Source organism: Monodelphis domestica, chromosome 1, assembly GCF_027887165.1.
Source record: "Monodelphis domestica isolate mMonDom1 chromosome 1, mMonDom1.pri, whole genome shotgun sequence".
Taxonomy (NCBI): Eukaryota; Metazoa; Chordata; class Mammalia; order Didelphimorphia; family Didelphidae; genus Monodelphis; species Monodelphis domestica.
This window is the reverse complement of record NC_077227.1, coordinates 352656291-352672427: the sequence shown is the minus strand read 5'-3', so window position 1 is coordinate 352672427 and position 16137 is coordinate 352656291. Positions and strand designations below refer to the sequence as shown.

Here is a 16137-nt window from a genome sequence, read left to right as displayed (position 1 = left end):
GCCTAGAGATGGGAGGTCCTGGGTTCAAAACTGGCCTTGGATACTTCCTAGCTATGTGTCCCTGGGCAAGTCATTTAATACCCATTGCCTAGTCCTTACAGCTCATCTGCCTTCAAACCAACAAGTAGTATTGATTCTATGGTGAAACATAAGAGATTTTTAAAAAATCAATCTGTTCATTGATTCACAATGACATCTGACATGAGTTACTCCTCTCTGGCCTCAATTTTCTTTTCTATCAAATGAAGATAATAATTCTTGGCCTGATTCCTTCAGAGAGCTCCTTTTAATATTAAATGAGATAATGCAAGGGAAGTCTTGGGTAACTCACTTCCCTGAGCCTCAGTTTTATCACCAGTGATAATAGCATTGCCCTGCCCCCTCTACAAGATTGTCACAATAATCAAATGAGGTGTGATCATGTGTACATAAAACACTTTGTATATTATATAAATGTGAGCTGAAATGATTGCTATTATTATTTCATGCAATAATAATGGGGCACACAGATGAAGTCCATGATCCCAAAGGGCACAATATGTAGGGGCTGACTCTAAATGGTACTAGAGATCAGAAGAAAATATCATCATGCTGTTGTTGTGCAGTTGCTTTTCAGTTTTATCTGACTCATAGTGACCCAATTTAGGGTTTTCTTGGCAAAAGCACCAGAGTGGTTTGCCATTTCCTTCTCCAGGTCATTTGACAGATGAGGAAACTGATGCCAAAAGAGTTAAGTGGCTTGCCCAGGGTCACACAGCCAGTGTCTGAGGCTGAATTTGAACTTGGGTCTTTCTGACTCAGGAACAGGATTTTATCCACTGTGCCACCTAGTTGCCATCATCATGAAAGCCAAGTTAATCAGAGATACCTCCCTAAAAAGTTACCTTAGAATTGGACCATGAGTGAATGTTCACAGGAAGAGAGAAGAGGGGAAGATATTCCACATATGAGTAATGCACAAGATGTTATCAGGGACCAGCCTATCCTGAAGCAAAAGGTTTGAGGAAGTTACCTGTAAAAAATTAATCAGGAAAGACAGGTTAGGACAGGAATAGATCAAGAACGACCTACACACAAGCAAGGTGAATGGTATGAAGTTATGAGCCATCGTCTAGGGATGATGCTGGTCCCTTGAAAAGTTGTGGTGATGAGGGAGATGCAGCAATGAGTCTGACACTCAACAGGGACCAATGGAGAAGGACTAGGGAGGGACAGGGGAAGAGATGCAGGACTGAAGGGTAGACTATGGTGGGGAGGAGGGAGGGAAGTGGGAGCCAGAGGCAAAACAGGGGATGTGACCAAATTACTCAAATCATAAGAAAACCAATTGCATTATCTTCCAGGGACCATGCTATCCCCTGATTTGCATCTGTGCCAAATACCATCCAAGCCCCTCTGTAAGGCTGACCTCCTCCTGGGCTTTGGGATGACCCATGGGAGTGGGGGAGGGGAGAAAAAGAGACAAAACCAGGCCCTGAGGGAGAGCCTTACAGGGAGGGTGGTTTGCCACTGTCTTATTTTAAGTAGAGCCCTATGCTGAATCTGTTTCAGGAGGATGAAGCCGGGGAGGGAAGGTTCAATTTCTCTGCTTACGGGATGGGCCCAGCCTGTCTACAGGCCAAGGATGGCATCTCTGTCAAGGGAGCCAACAACAACAACACTGGCAACCCTCCACCCCCACCTTCCAAGTCTCCAGAGGAGATGCGCAAGCTTTTCATCCAAAGGGCCAAGAAGATTGACAAGATGTCCCGGATTGGCTTCCCCATGGCCTTCCTCATCTTCAACATTTTCTACTGGATCATCTACAAGATTGTCCGCAGGGAGGATGTCCACAACCAGTGAATGGAAGGGCTGGGGAAGCTTGGGTGGGTGCAAGGAGGGCACAGCACAAGGAGAAGAGACCCAAGGGAAGCAGAGGGAGAGAGAGGGTTCTCCCAGAATATGTGCAATAGCAATGCAGAAATGCATGAATTTCAGAATGTGGCAATATCTATTTAAACATGGGGAGGGTTGGTGGGGTGGGGGTGGGGGGGAAGGGGGGACAGATTTTTCCTGTATATGGACTGGCAAGAATGAGTGGGGATGGAAAAGAAGTTTTACAAACTAGAGTCCAGGGACTGTGGACAGTTGGTAGTTTTCCAGGGGGGGAGGGGGCACAATTTGCCCCAGGAAAGCAGTGTAATATATAGCTATATATTCATGCTTAATTATTATGCAAAAAGATATTTTCAATTTTTAGCCTATTAACTACTTAGATTTTAAAGTCACTGGAGTGACTGACAATTTCCCAAGCGTTGAAACAGCTGCAAATGATCTTAAGCTGATACACATGTGTCTTCCCTCCCCCACCATACCCTTCCCAAGGTCATTCCTATTTCCAAATGGGCCTGGATAAACTAAATGTCTTGTCCCAAAGTCATTTATCTCTGCTCTAGAAGGTTGCTTGGGGTGGGGACCAGGAAGCATTAGAATGAAAAGAAAAGAATGGATGGAGAAGTCCAGGGTCATGGGAAGACTTGGAGATCAAGGTTACTTGTTCCTCAAGTTCTATAGCTAAAGACTGCAGCATGCCCATGTCTCTGAGTTTCATACTCCCATAACCCCACATACCACCCACCTCTTCCTTCACCTTCTTCCCAGGGAAACAAACACAAAAGTGGTGGTCACAACTTTCTCCTTAGAAATGTGGCCAATATGCAATTTTTTTATAATTTAAAAAATGTTTTCCAAAAAATGCGGCTAGAATGAGCATAAAAGGATGCCATTTTTTGTAAATGTCTAGGTTTCTGTCAAGTCTCTTTGGAACTTTGAGGAGGTGTATGCACGAGGTATCTCGAAAGAAATAGACATAACATAGGCATTCTATGACAATTAGCTTTAAAGAGGAAAGGGCAGTGGGGAAATTGCCCCTACCCTGTCAAAGAAAGGCCAGTCATTATTTTCTGACATTTCATAGATCAGTAATAATATGGAGATTGGGGGAAGCAACCCAATTATATTTTTATAAGTCAGTTTGGGTTTGGGGTAGGGGTTTTCTGTTTGGTGCCATTTAGTCTGGTGTTTTGTTTAGCTTTAATGTCTAAGAAAGTCAGACTTGAATTTCTCTCTATAAGAGAGAAAGAGTTCGGGGGCACTGCTGCCCAAAGCGGGTCATCCTCACAAGGAAGCTACACGGTGGGAAGTGAGGGCTTAAAGGATGGAAGCCATCTGGCCCCTGGCACTGCCAGGCCTGAAACAGGTCTGTTAGAGAATGCATGGCATCAATCTTTGCAGCCCTCCTGCCCTTAAGTAGTAGGGGCTCCAGCCTGGCTGTAGGGACCTGGATGCTGGGGTTCCATGTTTTCCTTTGCACTTTAATATCTTGGCTTCAGATGAGAGCAGCAGCTGATTTGATTGGTGGTTGACAATCAGTCTGTGTAGGACTTTGCATCTTGGAGGCTCATGAGGTAGAAACAATGGTCTCTAGTAATGGAGAACATAGGGTCCTTAGAATCTGCTCAAAACAGGAGGACATCATGGGAAACGGGTTCATCCCTAAACTCTTATCACCTCTTCTTGGGGGAATTTCTCTCGTCAGCTGCACCGCAGTTGCTAGATCTCCATAGACTATTGGAGAGTTGAGGCAAGTGACTGAGAAATTTAAGTAGAAAAATAGACTTGTAATAAGAATAGAAAAATAGACTATGCAGCAAAAATTTTGTCTACCTAAACATCCAAAAGAGTTCTGAATATTTGCCTGCCCTTGATTCATTTTGCCTATATAGACACAGATACTGAAACCTAAGAGAAATTCCACTCTAGGCATGATTCAAGACTGGGTCTGAGCCAGTGGAGTAGGGAGCTTGGAAAGGAATCTGCAATTCCTCCTCTCAACCAAGACTTTCCCATTTCTTTTCTGCACCCTGAATCCTGAATCAGAAGCATGGGAGAAAGATAATTGATATCTGTCTTCTGAGCTATTATTCTGGACCCCTTCATCAACACTGCATTGATGAATCAAAGGAAAAGGAAAGAGAAGTAATAAAGAAAGGAAAAGGAAAAGGCTCTCCTTGTCCCCTTTCCCATCACGGCACCAATCATTTTGTCTGAAGTCTGGGCCATAGAGGAATGGGAGCTGTGACCCTCCCAGGGGAAAGAGTACCGACTACTCTGACATTTCAGATTCCAAATCATACTTCCCCCATAAACTCCCCCTTTCCATCCTGGGCCTCTGAGAATCCCAGAAGACAGAAATTTCAGGGATATTTTCCTGGACCTTGAAACAGCAAAGCTATCTGCTACCACTACCTTCGGTTAGTTTGTTGAATTATCGAGCCCAGCAGGAGAGGTATGAATTAGTGGGCTGTATCCACAGATACATTAAGAGAACAAGGGGGAATTCTGCTGGACTCTTTTCATGGACTATTTTTCCCAAGGGAAATACCAAGGATACCAAGGGAAAATAAATCTGAATGCTTAAATTCATCTGATGAAAACTGTTCAGACTGTAAGTTTCACTTCATATTTAACCCTGGATTTTGCTTCTCTCTCATTTTCAAAGCCTTCTGCTTGACTACATGAGTAACCTTGAGAGTCACTTCCCTTCTCCTCATGTCTATTTCTTTACTTCTTAAAAAAAAAAAAAAGAGTAGAACTGGATAAGATCTCTACCAGTTCTAACATTTGAAAATTTAAGTTTTGAGTTACTTCTAGTTTTAATATTCTGTATTAATATGATTTGTTTTTCTGGGCCCTGTCTGTTAGAAGACTTTGTTCCTCTCTGTTACCAAAGGAAGCAATGGGGAGGAAGATAGAGATCTCAAAAGTTATTTCAAAGTTCTGCAGCACCCAAAAAGGTGCATTATACCAGGGCAAAGTATCCAGGCTGAAGGGAGATTCAGCAACCATTGTATTCATTTTCTTTGGTATAGATGACCAAACCGGATCAACTAGATCAAAAACCTTTTTTCTAGGTAACTTATTTGCCAAATCTCTACCTCACCTTGTGTCATGTGAAAACTATGGTTGTATCTACATGCAAAAAATAGATCATGGTGAGATAAATCATGTAAAATCCATGTTCTTTTTTTGTTTTAAAACCAATCCATATGGGTAGCCAGAGGTGTGTTAGTAAATAAGTTCTTCAAAAGAGAAAAACACACTTTTAAATTTAATCTACATTAACATTTTCGCCATCCCTTTCTTAAATTTAGATGATCAACAAAATAATATATCAAACCTGGATTTGTAGTGTTGGCCAATTTCTACGATGTAAATGCTCACATTGAAAATTTAATCATCATCCCTAAAAAGCCAGTATAACTTGGCTCCAGAGCCCACTCCTGGTATGGCCAGTCCTCAAAATGTTAGTAAATCACTACCTAGTAAAGCTGATGATGGTCTGATTTCTTTAGTCTTCGCAATTACAATAGATCCCAAAGGGAAGATCCCTCAAGATCAGTGTTAAACATGAAGGTGAACAAAACCGGATTGTCTAGCTTTGTTGAGTATCAAGAGTATGTCAAGTATAAGAGATAGAGTGAAATGCAGTAGAAATAAGGAAAGGGCACATTGGTGTACTTTGATCTTAATTCTACTTTTCAGCTGAATCTGTAGAGATGAGCAGGAATCTTTAATCACACTGGGGGGTTAGAGTGGACTTCAAGCTTAATATGAGTCAGCAGTGTGATATGGCAGCCAAAAATGCTAATGGGATTGTGGACTGCATTTATATAAGTATAGTATTCAGAACCAAGGAAATGAGAGTCTCACTCTTCTTTATTGGACTGCCCTCCCTGTATTCAGGCCTGAGTTGGATTGTGTTCTGAGGGTGAACAGGATGGTAAGGGAACTAGAAACCAGACCATGAGTAACTGGAGATGTTTAATCCCAAGAAGAAAAGATCTAAGGTCTAAGTGATAGCTGTTTTAAAGTATTCAACTCAAAGCCACATGGAAGAGCAAAAAGATTTGCTTTGCTCTAGGACAGAATTCAGACCTGGAAAAAATGGATAGGAAGACATATCATTCTGGTCATCAGTATCTTCATCTGCAAAATGAAATTAGGTGAGATGATTTCCCCGGCTAAGTTGCAAAATGCAGATTTCAAGAAGATGTACAATGCAGACAATTTCTTGTCTTTGAAGTATGTCATTTTACAAGCATCGCGCAGACAGAACTGTTTGGCTCTCTTGTTAAGTTGCAGAGTAGACAGCTGCCACAACCTACATGACCTCATCCAGACAGTTCTTCCTGGGTGGAAAGTAGGTCCCTTCCTTAACTGTAATGCAATGACACCCAAAAAAGCTAGAGTATTGGTATATTTGCAGTATTAACATCCTTTCTGGTGGATACTGGCAAACAATGAGGGATCTTTGAGCAGGGTGCTCAGTTTTGAGTTATGTGGGAGGCATTTTGAAAGCCTGATTATTTTCTAATTTACTTATAGTGTTCCATTTTCCTCCACCATTAGTCTACCCTGTTCTAGTTTTGATAAGGAAGGACTATTTCTCTCCTATAATTTCCTTTCCACTAGATTCTGCCAAACAACACAGCAATGGTCCTAAACCACAACAAAGCTTGCTAAAAAGTCTTTGGAGAGGTGGGAATTATATTTGAAGAAATACTATTTTCTGAAAGTAGTAGAGGCAGGCAAATGTGATAGAATGGGGAAAGAGGCTCCTCCTCAGAGTTTGGAAACATGGGTTCTAGTCCAGGTTCTACTAACTGTGTGACCTTGAACAATTAACTTCCCCTCTCTGGTCATCTGTAAAATGAAAGGGTCGGGTTAGATGGCCTTAAAATGATCAATGATTCTATGTTCTAAGGTCTCTCCTACCTCTGACATTTTATGCTAGATATGAAGTGGTTCCTAACTCTTTTCAAATTCCCAGACTTTTTCATTTAAAAAAAAATTTCTGGCATTTCCATGGAATTAGTTGTACTATTCAAATCCATTGATTGAGAAAACAGATGTTGACAAAAACTACAATCAATTTAGAAACATTTTAAGTGAATTTGTATTTTATTAATTATAATAGCATCTCTGTAATATGTTATTTGAAAAATAGTAATGCATATGTATGAGACATTCAATCTACAGAAAGTATGTTTGCTTAGTTGTAGGATGCATATGAATTTGCAGTAATTCCGTTCACACAGCTCATCCCAAAGATTGGAAACTACTGTTAGATGCTATAAGATCACTTTCAAATCTAATATACTTTGGTTCTAAGAATATTTAACCACAATTCACAGTAGCAAAGGAAGTAACAACTACTTGAAGTCAACACTCTCCACTGCTCTAGGGGAGAGTGAAGGGGAATACAAAACTATCACCAGATAATATCCATATTCTCCACTTCATTTAAGCAATAAAACATCTTGGGAGATGGGGAGGTAGATGGTATGGCTTCTACAAAAATCAGTGGTTGATCCTTATGCCTCCATTTTCTACATGTGTCCCAGTCTTTTGAAAAGGTCCTGGAAGAAATCTGAGTGGGAAAGAGAGCTAAGTGTCCTGAAGAAGTCCCTTCTAAAATATGGCACTAAATGGCCTTAAGAGTCGTGATATCATTACCACTGCAAGCTACATGGGCTCTACCCGAGTTTGGCTCATCCAATTGGCCAGACAGGCCCCATTACAAGATCACAGAATTCTATAGTTGGAAGAGACCTCACAAGCTATCCAGGCAAACCCATAAACAAAAGGAAAGTTCACTATAAGATACTAGACAAGTAAGGATCATCCAAGCTCTGCTTGAAGATTTCCAATTAGTTAGAACCCACCACTTTTTGATATGGCTCATTTCACTTCTAGATAACTCTTTGAGAAAGGCTTCCCTAGCATCAAGCCTAGTCTCTTTGCAAATTGTGCTTATTACTCCTGGATCTGACCTCTGGAGTGAAACAAAACAAATCTAACCCCTCTTCCACATGACAGTCCTGCAAATAATTAAAGCTCTCACGTCCTCTCACAACTTGTCTTCTCCAGGCCAAATATCTTCTGCTCCTCTGACCAATCATCTCATTTTCCAAATAGAAACTCCCCAAAAAGTAGCTGAGAAAAGTTTTCAACTGGTCCCCTCTTTATGTTATTATGTATCATGGTATTTAAGTTGGCCTTTTAATATTACAAAAATCTTCCCCCAAACTAGCCCAGTGTACTAAAAGCTGAAACTTCCCTATTCCAAATTTAAAGTGTTTCTACTGAATTATGCTATGAGCATAATTCATGACTGGGGTAAGCTTCACCATATTAGCAATTAGTTCAAAAGTAAACTAAGGGAATCTCATAGTCTGTTAACTGCCACTTTAGTGGGTTAATCTATCTGGCCATTCTGAAAAATTCAGGGCAACTTTTATATCATGTCAACTTATACTCCAAGATACTCATTTTAATTCATTACTAAAACAAACTGGAGACCTTAGAAAAATTCTCTGAACAAGTTAACTATATTTTAATGATATAATCTGTTTCTTCTGCAAAAGTAACCTTGCCACTATTCTCCCAAACCAGTTTAAGGAGTTTTAAATGAAAGTTCTTTCTGTTACCCTTTGGAATATCAAAGGCATATCAAAAATTGAAAGAACGAACTCATACTGTCCAATAGGATGGTTATGAGCGAAGCTTCTTGCTCTGATGTATTTCTTTTTTAAATTATCTGTATAGAAAACTTACCTTTTCTGCAATAGGTTTATTCCTGCAATAGAATTCATGAAAATTCTGAAGATAACAGAGCAGCTACAAAGGAAGGAAAATATCTGAGCTTTCCATAAATTTCGAAGGAAATAGCATCCTCCCCCATCACTTCAAGGCAAAGGGATAAGTAAAATGACCTTTCACTAACCCCCAAATGCTAGTCTGAGGATCCTAGAATTCTAAGGATCCTCAGTCGTCCAACCAAGATAGTCTTTGTCAAACCTTTATCTTCATACTCTTACAGCCATATCCATCCAGAAAGCTAGTACCATTTGACACTCTTCAAACCTGAATCTAATTTCAATTCTGCCATTACTTTGGCTTAGGTGAATACCCTTCCCCGCCCCATCTCTCAGGTTTTTCTCTTTAAAATGAAGGTGTTTGGATGAAGCCTTCATCTTTAAGACCTCCTCAAACTCTGGCATCTTATACTCTAGTTTAAGCTCCCTTCCAGCTCTGACAAATACTCATCCTTTGATCCTTTTGGCCTAACACTATGTTCTAAGGTTCTCCCTATTCATCTCTTAAATTCTCTATTCTAAGTCCCAAGACCCCTTTCCAAGTCCAAGTCCCTGTTCTCTCTTCATAAGTTCCTTCCAGCTAACATTCTATGATTTCATAATTTCAAGCTGCAAAAAAAGGCATGGTGAGATATTAAGACTGCTAATATGCAGACATTGCTTAGTGCCATTTTGATGGAGATGTGTGGTTATTTAAAGCATTAATTAAAGTACTTGATCATTCTTAGGGACAGCGCATTGAGTTCCAAAGTAGAAATTATTGCCCAATAACTTGGGGGATCATTAAGGCTTCTTCAGATGGTGCCCCGAGTCATTAGTTCTTTTTCTTTTGCTATTCTCTCCCCCTCCTTCTTATATTTCCCTCTGCATCTCTCCCTCCTCCCTTTTTCTCTGTTGGCATCGACTGTTTCATCAGTTTCAGCATCTCATTTTGTCAGACAAACCTACGCCTGAAGATGCTGATTTATTTCCAGGGGGAACAGGAATGGGCCTTGGAGCTTCTCTCCCTTTCCCCCGCATTTTGAGATTTCATTGCTCTGGAAAATTTCCATCAGAACATTGGGTCGAGAAGTCAGAGCAGAAAGAATGGCAAGCCAAAAATACACCCTTCAGAGAGCCCTCTGATGAAAATTATATTCTTCAGAAGGCCATTAGCCAGCTACAGAATAGCAGTAGCTAAATAATCTAGGGATGAAAGATGTTTTGCAAGCAGCATAGAGTCAGAGCATAATGGCTTTTCCCCTTCCTGCTCTCTGAATCATTGCATCACCTGTTGTCCTGGCTTTCTTTGGTTTCAGTTGGTCTGAAGCAAAAACTATGAGGTCTGCAAGGCTCCATTAAACAAACTTCCTAATTCCTAGGATCTACAGTCCCTTTCATCTCTAACAGACTCCATTCTATATGCCCTCTGTTCTACATTGTTCCAGTTTTAACATTGTGATTCTTTTATTCTAAGATATGGAGATAAATGTAGCAAGTATAGGACTACTGATACATGAGTATCAATTGATGCTGTTTTAATGGATTTGCAAAATCTGAAGACTGGAAAGGACAGAAGAAGGAATAGTATATTCAGGGCAATAAGGCAAATAAGGGAATGAAAGAAATGACTGCCAATCATTTAAAACTCACACACAATTAGTTGTTAAGAGTGGGAGGGGATAGCCTAAATGTTATGCAGAAGTCCAAACTTTCAACATTCTTTCTCTTTTTAATTAGCAAATAGTCTTACTCACTTTAGTACTCTTAATTACAGTTCGGCTAATAGGCCTCCCTACTAAAGAGGAGGCATATTTGACCTATAAAACATGCTGCTATAATAGGTCCATGTCCTATTCACAAAGCAAAAAGGATCAGGAAATTGTTCTACTCAAGCTTTAGGGTTTATACTTGCGAAGGCTGCAACAGTTTCCTCTGAAAGTGGTATGAACTCTTCTTCCTAGGGCTCTTTAAAGAACTGGTGAGATACTGATCAGAAGAAAACATGTGAGAGTTCTACTCTTTTTGAATAACCAGAGAGGTATGGACAGAATGACCTGTCTCTTCTGTAATCCAGTAATTCATTTCACTGATGGTATCAAAGGTCTAGAGATACTTCCATTTACCTTTAATCTTTTTAAGTATATTCCCTAGTTAAAAGTAGGAAATCTGTAGACATTAATTTATAAACTCAATATATGCACAGACCCAAAGTATAGGGACTGAATCTGTAATTTCATTAACAGGATCAAATATGGAACATGTTTGTTATACAATTTAGCTGAGGGTCAGCATGATGCAGAAAAAAAGATACCTGGAAAAGCAGAGTTCTAATGTTCTGTTTCTAACTTGCTGCCTGACCCTCATCATGTCATTATTTATCCCTTTGACCTCTATTTTCTCACCTATAAAAAGTTAAACTAGATATCTAAATTTTTTCAACAATATCCTTTTTTGATTTTCCTCATTTGTAAAATGGGGACAACAATCTTTCTACCAGCTACATCCCCAACAATTATAGGAATGTTATAGGAAAAGCATTTTCTAAATCTTAAGGCACTATATAGCATTGTGAACTATGATCTATGATAACATATAAATCTACAGAAAGGACCAATAGGTACCCTTTTCCCTTTGTTACCATCGTAATTTCTTTCCAAGAATAAAATACAAGTCATTCTCTCATTCCCCATTCTTTCTTTGTTCCTAAGACCCAACTAATTGACTCAAACCACCAGTCAACTGAGAATGTGATATAAAGCCAGTTTCAAAAAAGAACTTTCTCCAGCTCAGTTTAAAGTAAGAAGTAGCTAGCTCCCCGCTCTACTCTACAAGTCCTGCTTCCCACCTCCCTTCCCTGATGCAAAAAAGGTCAGTCTTCCTAAATGCCTTTTCCCAACTGTTCTCTTGCCTGGCAAGCTTTTTCTGAAATGAGGCTTTGTACCAACCTCATGTTTTAAAACATCTGTAGCAATCCAGAAACCAAAAAGCAAGTTCCCCTCTTGACAGCCTACTATCAAGAAACCCTAAATTCTAAACTCAGCTCTCCCACTAACTCCCCATGTGATAAAAAACAAATTATTTCTCCCCTCTGAACTTCAATTCATCTGTGAGGACTCCCCAGTAGTCTTAGATCAAATGAAGAAAATTACATAAAGGCAAGCAGCAAAATGTTTTTGGAGTAGTCCAAATCAATCTATTCTTCAGCTCTTCAAAAAGGTCTATGATCACATCCGTGAGGGCAATCTTTCCACCTGGGCACTTTTGAAAATCCAATTCAGGAGCAGATATAGCACCAAAAAAAAAAAAAAAAAACTTATCTGATAGCTAACCTTCTGGTAATGTGTCTCAACACACAAAGTGATGATGCTCCATTGACAAGTAATATGGTCCATCACTAAGCTGATACTGAAAGTTTCTCCAACTTGGCAGGACATAACAGAACTGTGTCCTCCACTGGCATAACTTTCTAAAATTCCAGGGGTCACCTTCACATCAGAACTAAGCAGAGAATTTGGGCATACAAAAGTAACTCATTTAAAAACAAGTATGGACACTTGCCCAAAAGCAGTACAATGACCAATAGGATTTAAGATTTTCTAAGCTTTGTCAGGGTAGTTTCTTGAAATTAAAACCAAAAGCACCATAGAGCCCATTACTAGGGGTGAGTCTTCCAGATCCAAAGCCAATCTTCCTCAGCCCTTTCCTCAAGTTCAAAGACTGCCCTTAAAATTAATGGACTTCATTGTAAAATTGTTTTCTCTCTCCAAAACTGCTATCTGTCCTAGAAGCAGGAAGAACCTGAGTCAACTTCCTGAGCTACTTGCCATCTATATGGATAACAAACTACTAAGATAAATGAAACGGAGATTGGAACCTTCTTAGGAGAAACAATTATCTCTAGAATGACTTAAGTCCTTCATGACTAAGAGCAACGCCTTTTAGTCCTAGACATACACTGTGTAAACCTAGACAAGGTTTTATTTTTCCTTTCTGTACCTTTCCTCAATTGTAAGAGGTCTTTATAAGATCTACTCCAGGTTTAATATTCTATGTTCCAAAGCCCCTTCCCTATGTTCTGATTCAGTGTATCAAATATAAAAACAAGAGATGGGTGCTCTCACATCATTCAGCAAATGGAAAATGTGTAAGATCCTTTACTAGCTTTCATATACCCTAATCTAAGAATATGAACTATTTTGAGAATCTTGACAGTGTTGGGAAGAGGGAGGACAGGAGGAAAACAGAGGTAAGAAAATATGGAAAGTTTTAGAGTGTGTGATAAAGAGCTTTGAAGAGTTTGGAGCATGGTAAAAATGGAGTTGAGTCTCTTGAGGCTCAGAATCTGTCTAAAGGAAAAGCAGATGAAATTGTGTGCTTCAGAGACAAGTAATCTGGGGTCCCCTTCCAATTCCCAAAAACCTCAGTGTTATTTCCTTATTTGGAACATGATCAGTAGAACATAGATTAAAATAGGCCTTGGCTGGGCTCAAAATGGCTCATGAACTAAATTTGGTCTGTCTTCAAACCTTGGGAAAACAAAAGGCAGCTCCTCCTAGACCAAGCATAAACTGGATCTCAGAAAATCCAGATTAAGGAGTAGAGGTTATCCCATTCCAGAATTTCTCCTTTACCTTTTTCTTCCTTGTATTTAAAATATTCAAGGTAGATCTAACAAGAGGGAGGCATCTGTCAAGGACAAGGGGATGTACAAGATGGAATCCAGTGCCATTAATCTGGTGAACTGGGAGCATGTAGTCTTGAACAAGTTTATGAACTGCCTTTTCTTGGCCTTTTCCCCAGGTCACCACCCCTCTGTTCTTAAAGACACTGGATTTCCAAATCTCACCAACAGCAAATTAGGTGTTGAGGGTGGGGAACTAGAAATGCAAATGAATACTATAAGAAGATAGCTTTTAGCAACACTGTCTCCTAGGAATCTGTTACCTAAGGTAGGTTATGAGTGGCTGCCAACAACTACCTTAAAGTCAATTTACCTAAAACTTGCATATCTCAATTCGTGTTGAAAAAGAAATATGGCTGAAGTAAACATGGAATTCATGTTCCTACGATTTGTTCTATTTCTTAAGCATTCTGAGAATTTTACTAACTTTTTTCAGCTGGTCACAGCTATAAGTGATGATATGATTTGATGAGTTTTGCTCCTGTGCTCAAGCTTTAGGATTAAAAAGATTGCTTTAAGTATCACTCTATAGTCACTTATCAAACTGACTCATTAACTTTCCTTTAGTGGAATGGCATTTCAAGGTAAAGGATAGAAATTTAAGAAAATGGATATTTGGGATCAATGACAACAAGGAATGAAGGGAGAATCAATGAAAATTATAAAGGGAAAATATGAAGATATGCTTGGCATGAAGTTTTTAATGAGGTTGCTTTCTGAAAATGTAAAAATGATCTCTCAAAGGAAGAGGCTTTAAACAAAATCATAAGAAACCTGTAGAATTCTTTTACACTACTGAGGGACAGAAAAGGAAATGTCCTGCTCTCTTTGAGAAGATATTTCAGCAGCTAGTGATTTAATCAGCTCAATTTCCTCTAAATTAGAAATATTTCTACCTCATTTCAAAGTGTAATAGCATGCCTAAGTAAAACTTGCATCCTCAGAAACATCTGTATGTTGGAAATCCAAGTGCTTCCATAATCAACTGTTCAATGTTCAAACTAAAAATTCCAGAATATTCAGCTTCTATTTGTAAAAATAATAATTTTAGTGATGGGACTGACCCTGATCCAGCCTGTCCTCTCCCTGGTTTAAATTTCCAGTTTTTCCTTCCTATTCTTATCAATGGCATCAAATAAGTTTGCACATAATACAAGCACTGTCTAGAAGACAACAGCAAAAACCACTTCTAAAATCATAAGGGCCCTCAAACAATAGTGTGTGAATCAAATGGCATTCCATTTAGACTCTTAAGTTGGATTCATTACCACCTAAAAAAGACTGAAGAGGAAAAAGTCAGAAATGACTGGTAACCATATTGGAGTCCTTTCTGTCAATAGCATACATTATATTAGGCATTAAATAGGATGTTGAATGGGTCACTATATCTGGTACCTACTGCTTGGGCTAGTTTCCATTTAGTCTTCCCTAAATGTTCAAGCCAGAATCATTCCAAATGCTGACCACAAATAGGAGCCACTTTGGTTTAGAAGGGGAATCTATGCCCTTGGGACTGACCTGGGCTTTCAACTAAACTAAGTTTAAAAGCAGTACTTCCTATTCATTGACCCTTCTCCAAAAGGGAATATTTCTATCTTCTTACTAACCAGTTTGAGGGGCGTGAGGGGGAGGGGGGGCAGAGAGGGGAGAAGCACATCATTTTGACTTTACCCAAAGGTTAACAATAAAAAAGTCTGTATTTTTATCTATATAAACCCGTAGACTTATGCATTACCACAGTATCAAAATAATGAACAGATTAAATGCCACAAGCCAGAGGTTCTTTTTTGTCACAGACCCTTGACAGTCTAGTAAAGTCTAGAATACCTTCTCAGAATGTCTTAAGATGCACAAAATAGAATCTAGGGTTACGATGGGAATTGATGTTTAAATTTTTTAATATTTTTTTAATTACAAGTTCATGGGCCTTCTCCCAGAAGACCCATCAGCCCATGTGTAAAACTGACAGCATATGACCTGCCCAGGTTCAGGATTCCTAATTTAAATAAGAAAAGACAACACACAGGGAAAGAGGAGGCCAAGACAAACATGTAATGCCAACAAATACTTATTGATCGAGAATAACTCGGATCAGTACAAGTATGTCCCTATATTCAGTACATATCACACAACCCAACTATATATTCTTGTGTGCAATTTCTGTCTTTGTACTTCTAAAAATCCTCCATGGAGGATCTGGCCAATGCAAGGGAGTTTCTTCTAGGTCATTTTACCTTTCAGATACAAGCGGGATCCAACACCTGACCAGCCTACCTATTTCTCCAATATTATCCTTGATGTCTTTTAAATCACTCCATGCAAAAACATTTTATTCCACAATTTTCTTTCCATTTCTGGGGTCACCTGAAATTCCAGTACCTCATTGTGACCTGGAGGCTCCCAAAGGCTATCTCAATAGAACACATACTCTTAGCTGGTCACTTAAAAGCTTTTACTACAATAGTGTCTGGTACCCAGAAAATAGAATTTAAGTAAGTACAAGGAGGTTCCATACATCACAGATTGAACACATTTTAAATTCTTTGACCCTGGCCAAACAAACAAAAAAAAAATGCCAGGATCCACCTACCACTTCCAAATTGTTCCAAATTTAATTTGATTTAAAGTTATAAATCTGATAAATTTAAAGGAAAAAATAAATCTTGTCTTCAAAGAACAGCAAAACCTTTTCAATATTTTCAAAAGGCTGCAGACTTGTAGTGTATAAAAAAAGCTTAATTTGCTCCAGTCAGGACTTGGATTCATTGGCTAGTC

At 39.2% G+C, this 16137-nt stretch overlaps 1 protein-coding gene across 1 annotated transcript in view; it reads left to right on the top strand.

The window, feature by feature from the left end:
* GLRA1 (glycine receptor alpha 1) overlaps nt 1-2000 on the top strand; it is a 103169-nt gene extending 101169 nt beyond the window's left edge. Inside the window, exon 8 of the mRNA XM_056816652.1 lies at nt 1552-2000. Within this exon, the coding sequence (XP_056672630.1) occupies nt 1552-1842 (291 nt within the window). The 3' untranslated portion in view covers nt 1843-2000. The remainder of the gene's footprint in view (nt 1-1551) is intronic.
* Nucleotides 2001-16137: the final 14137 nt, after the last annotated feature.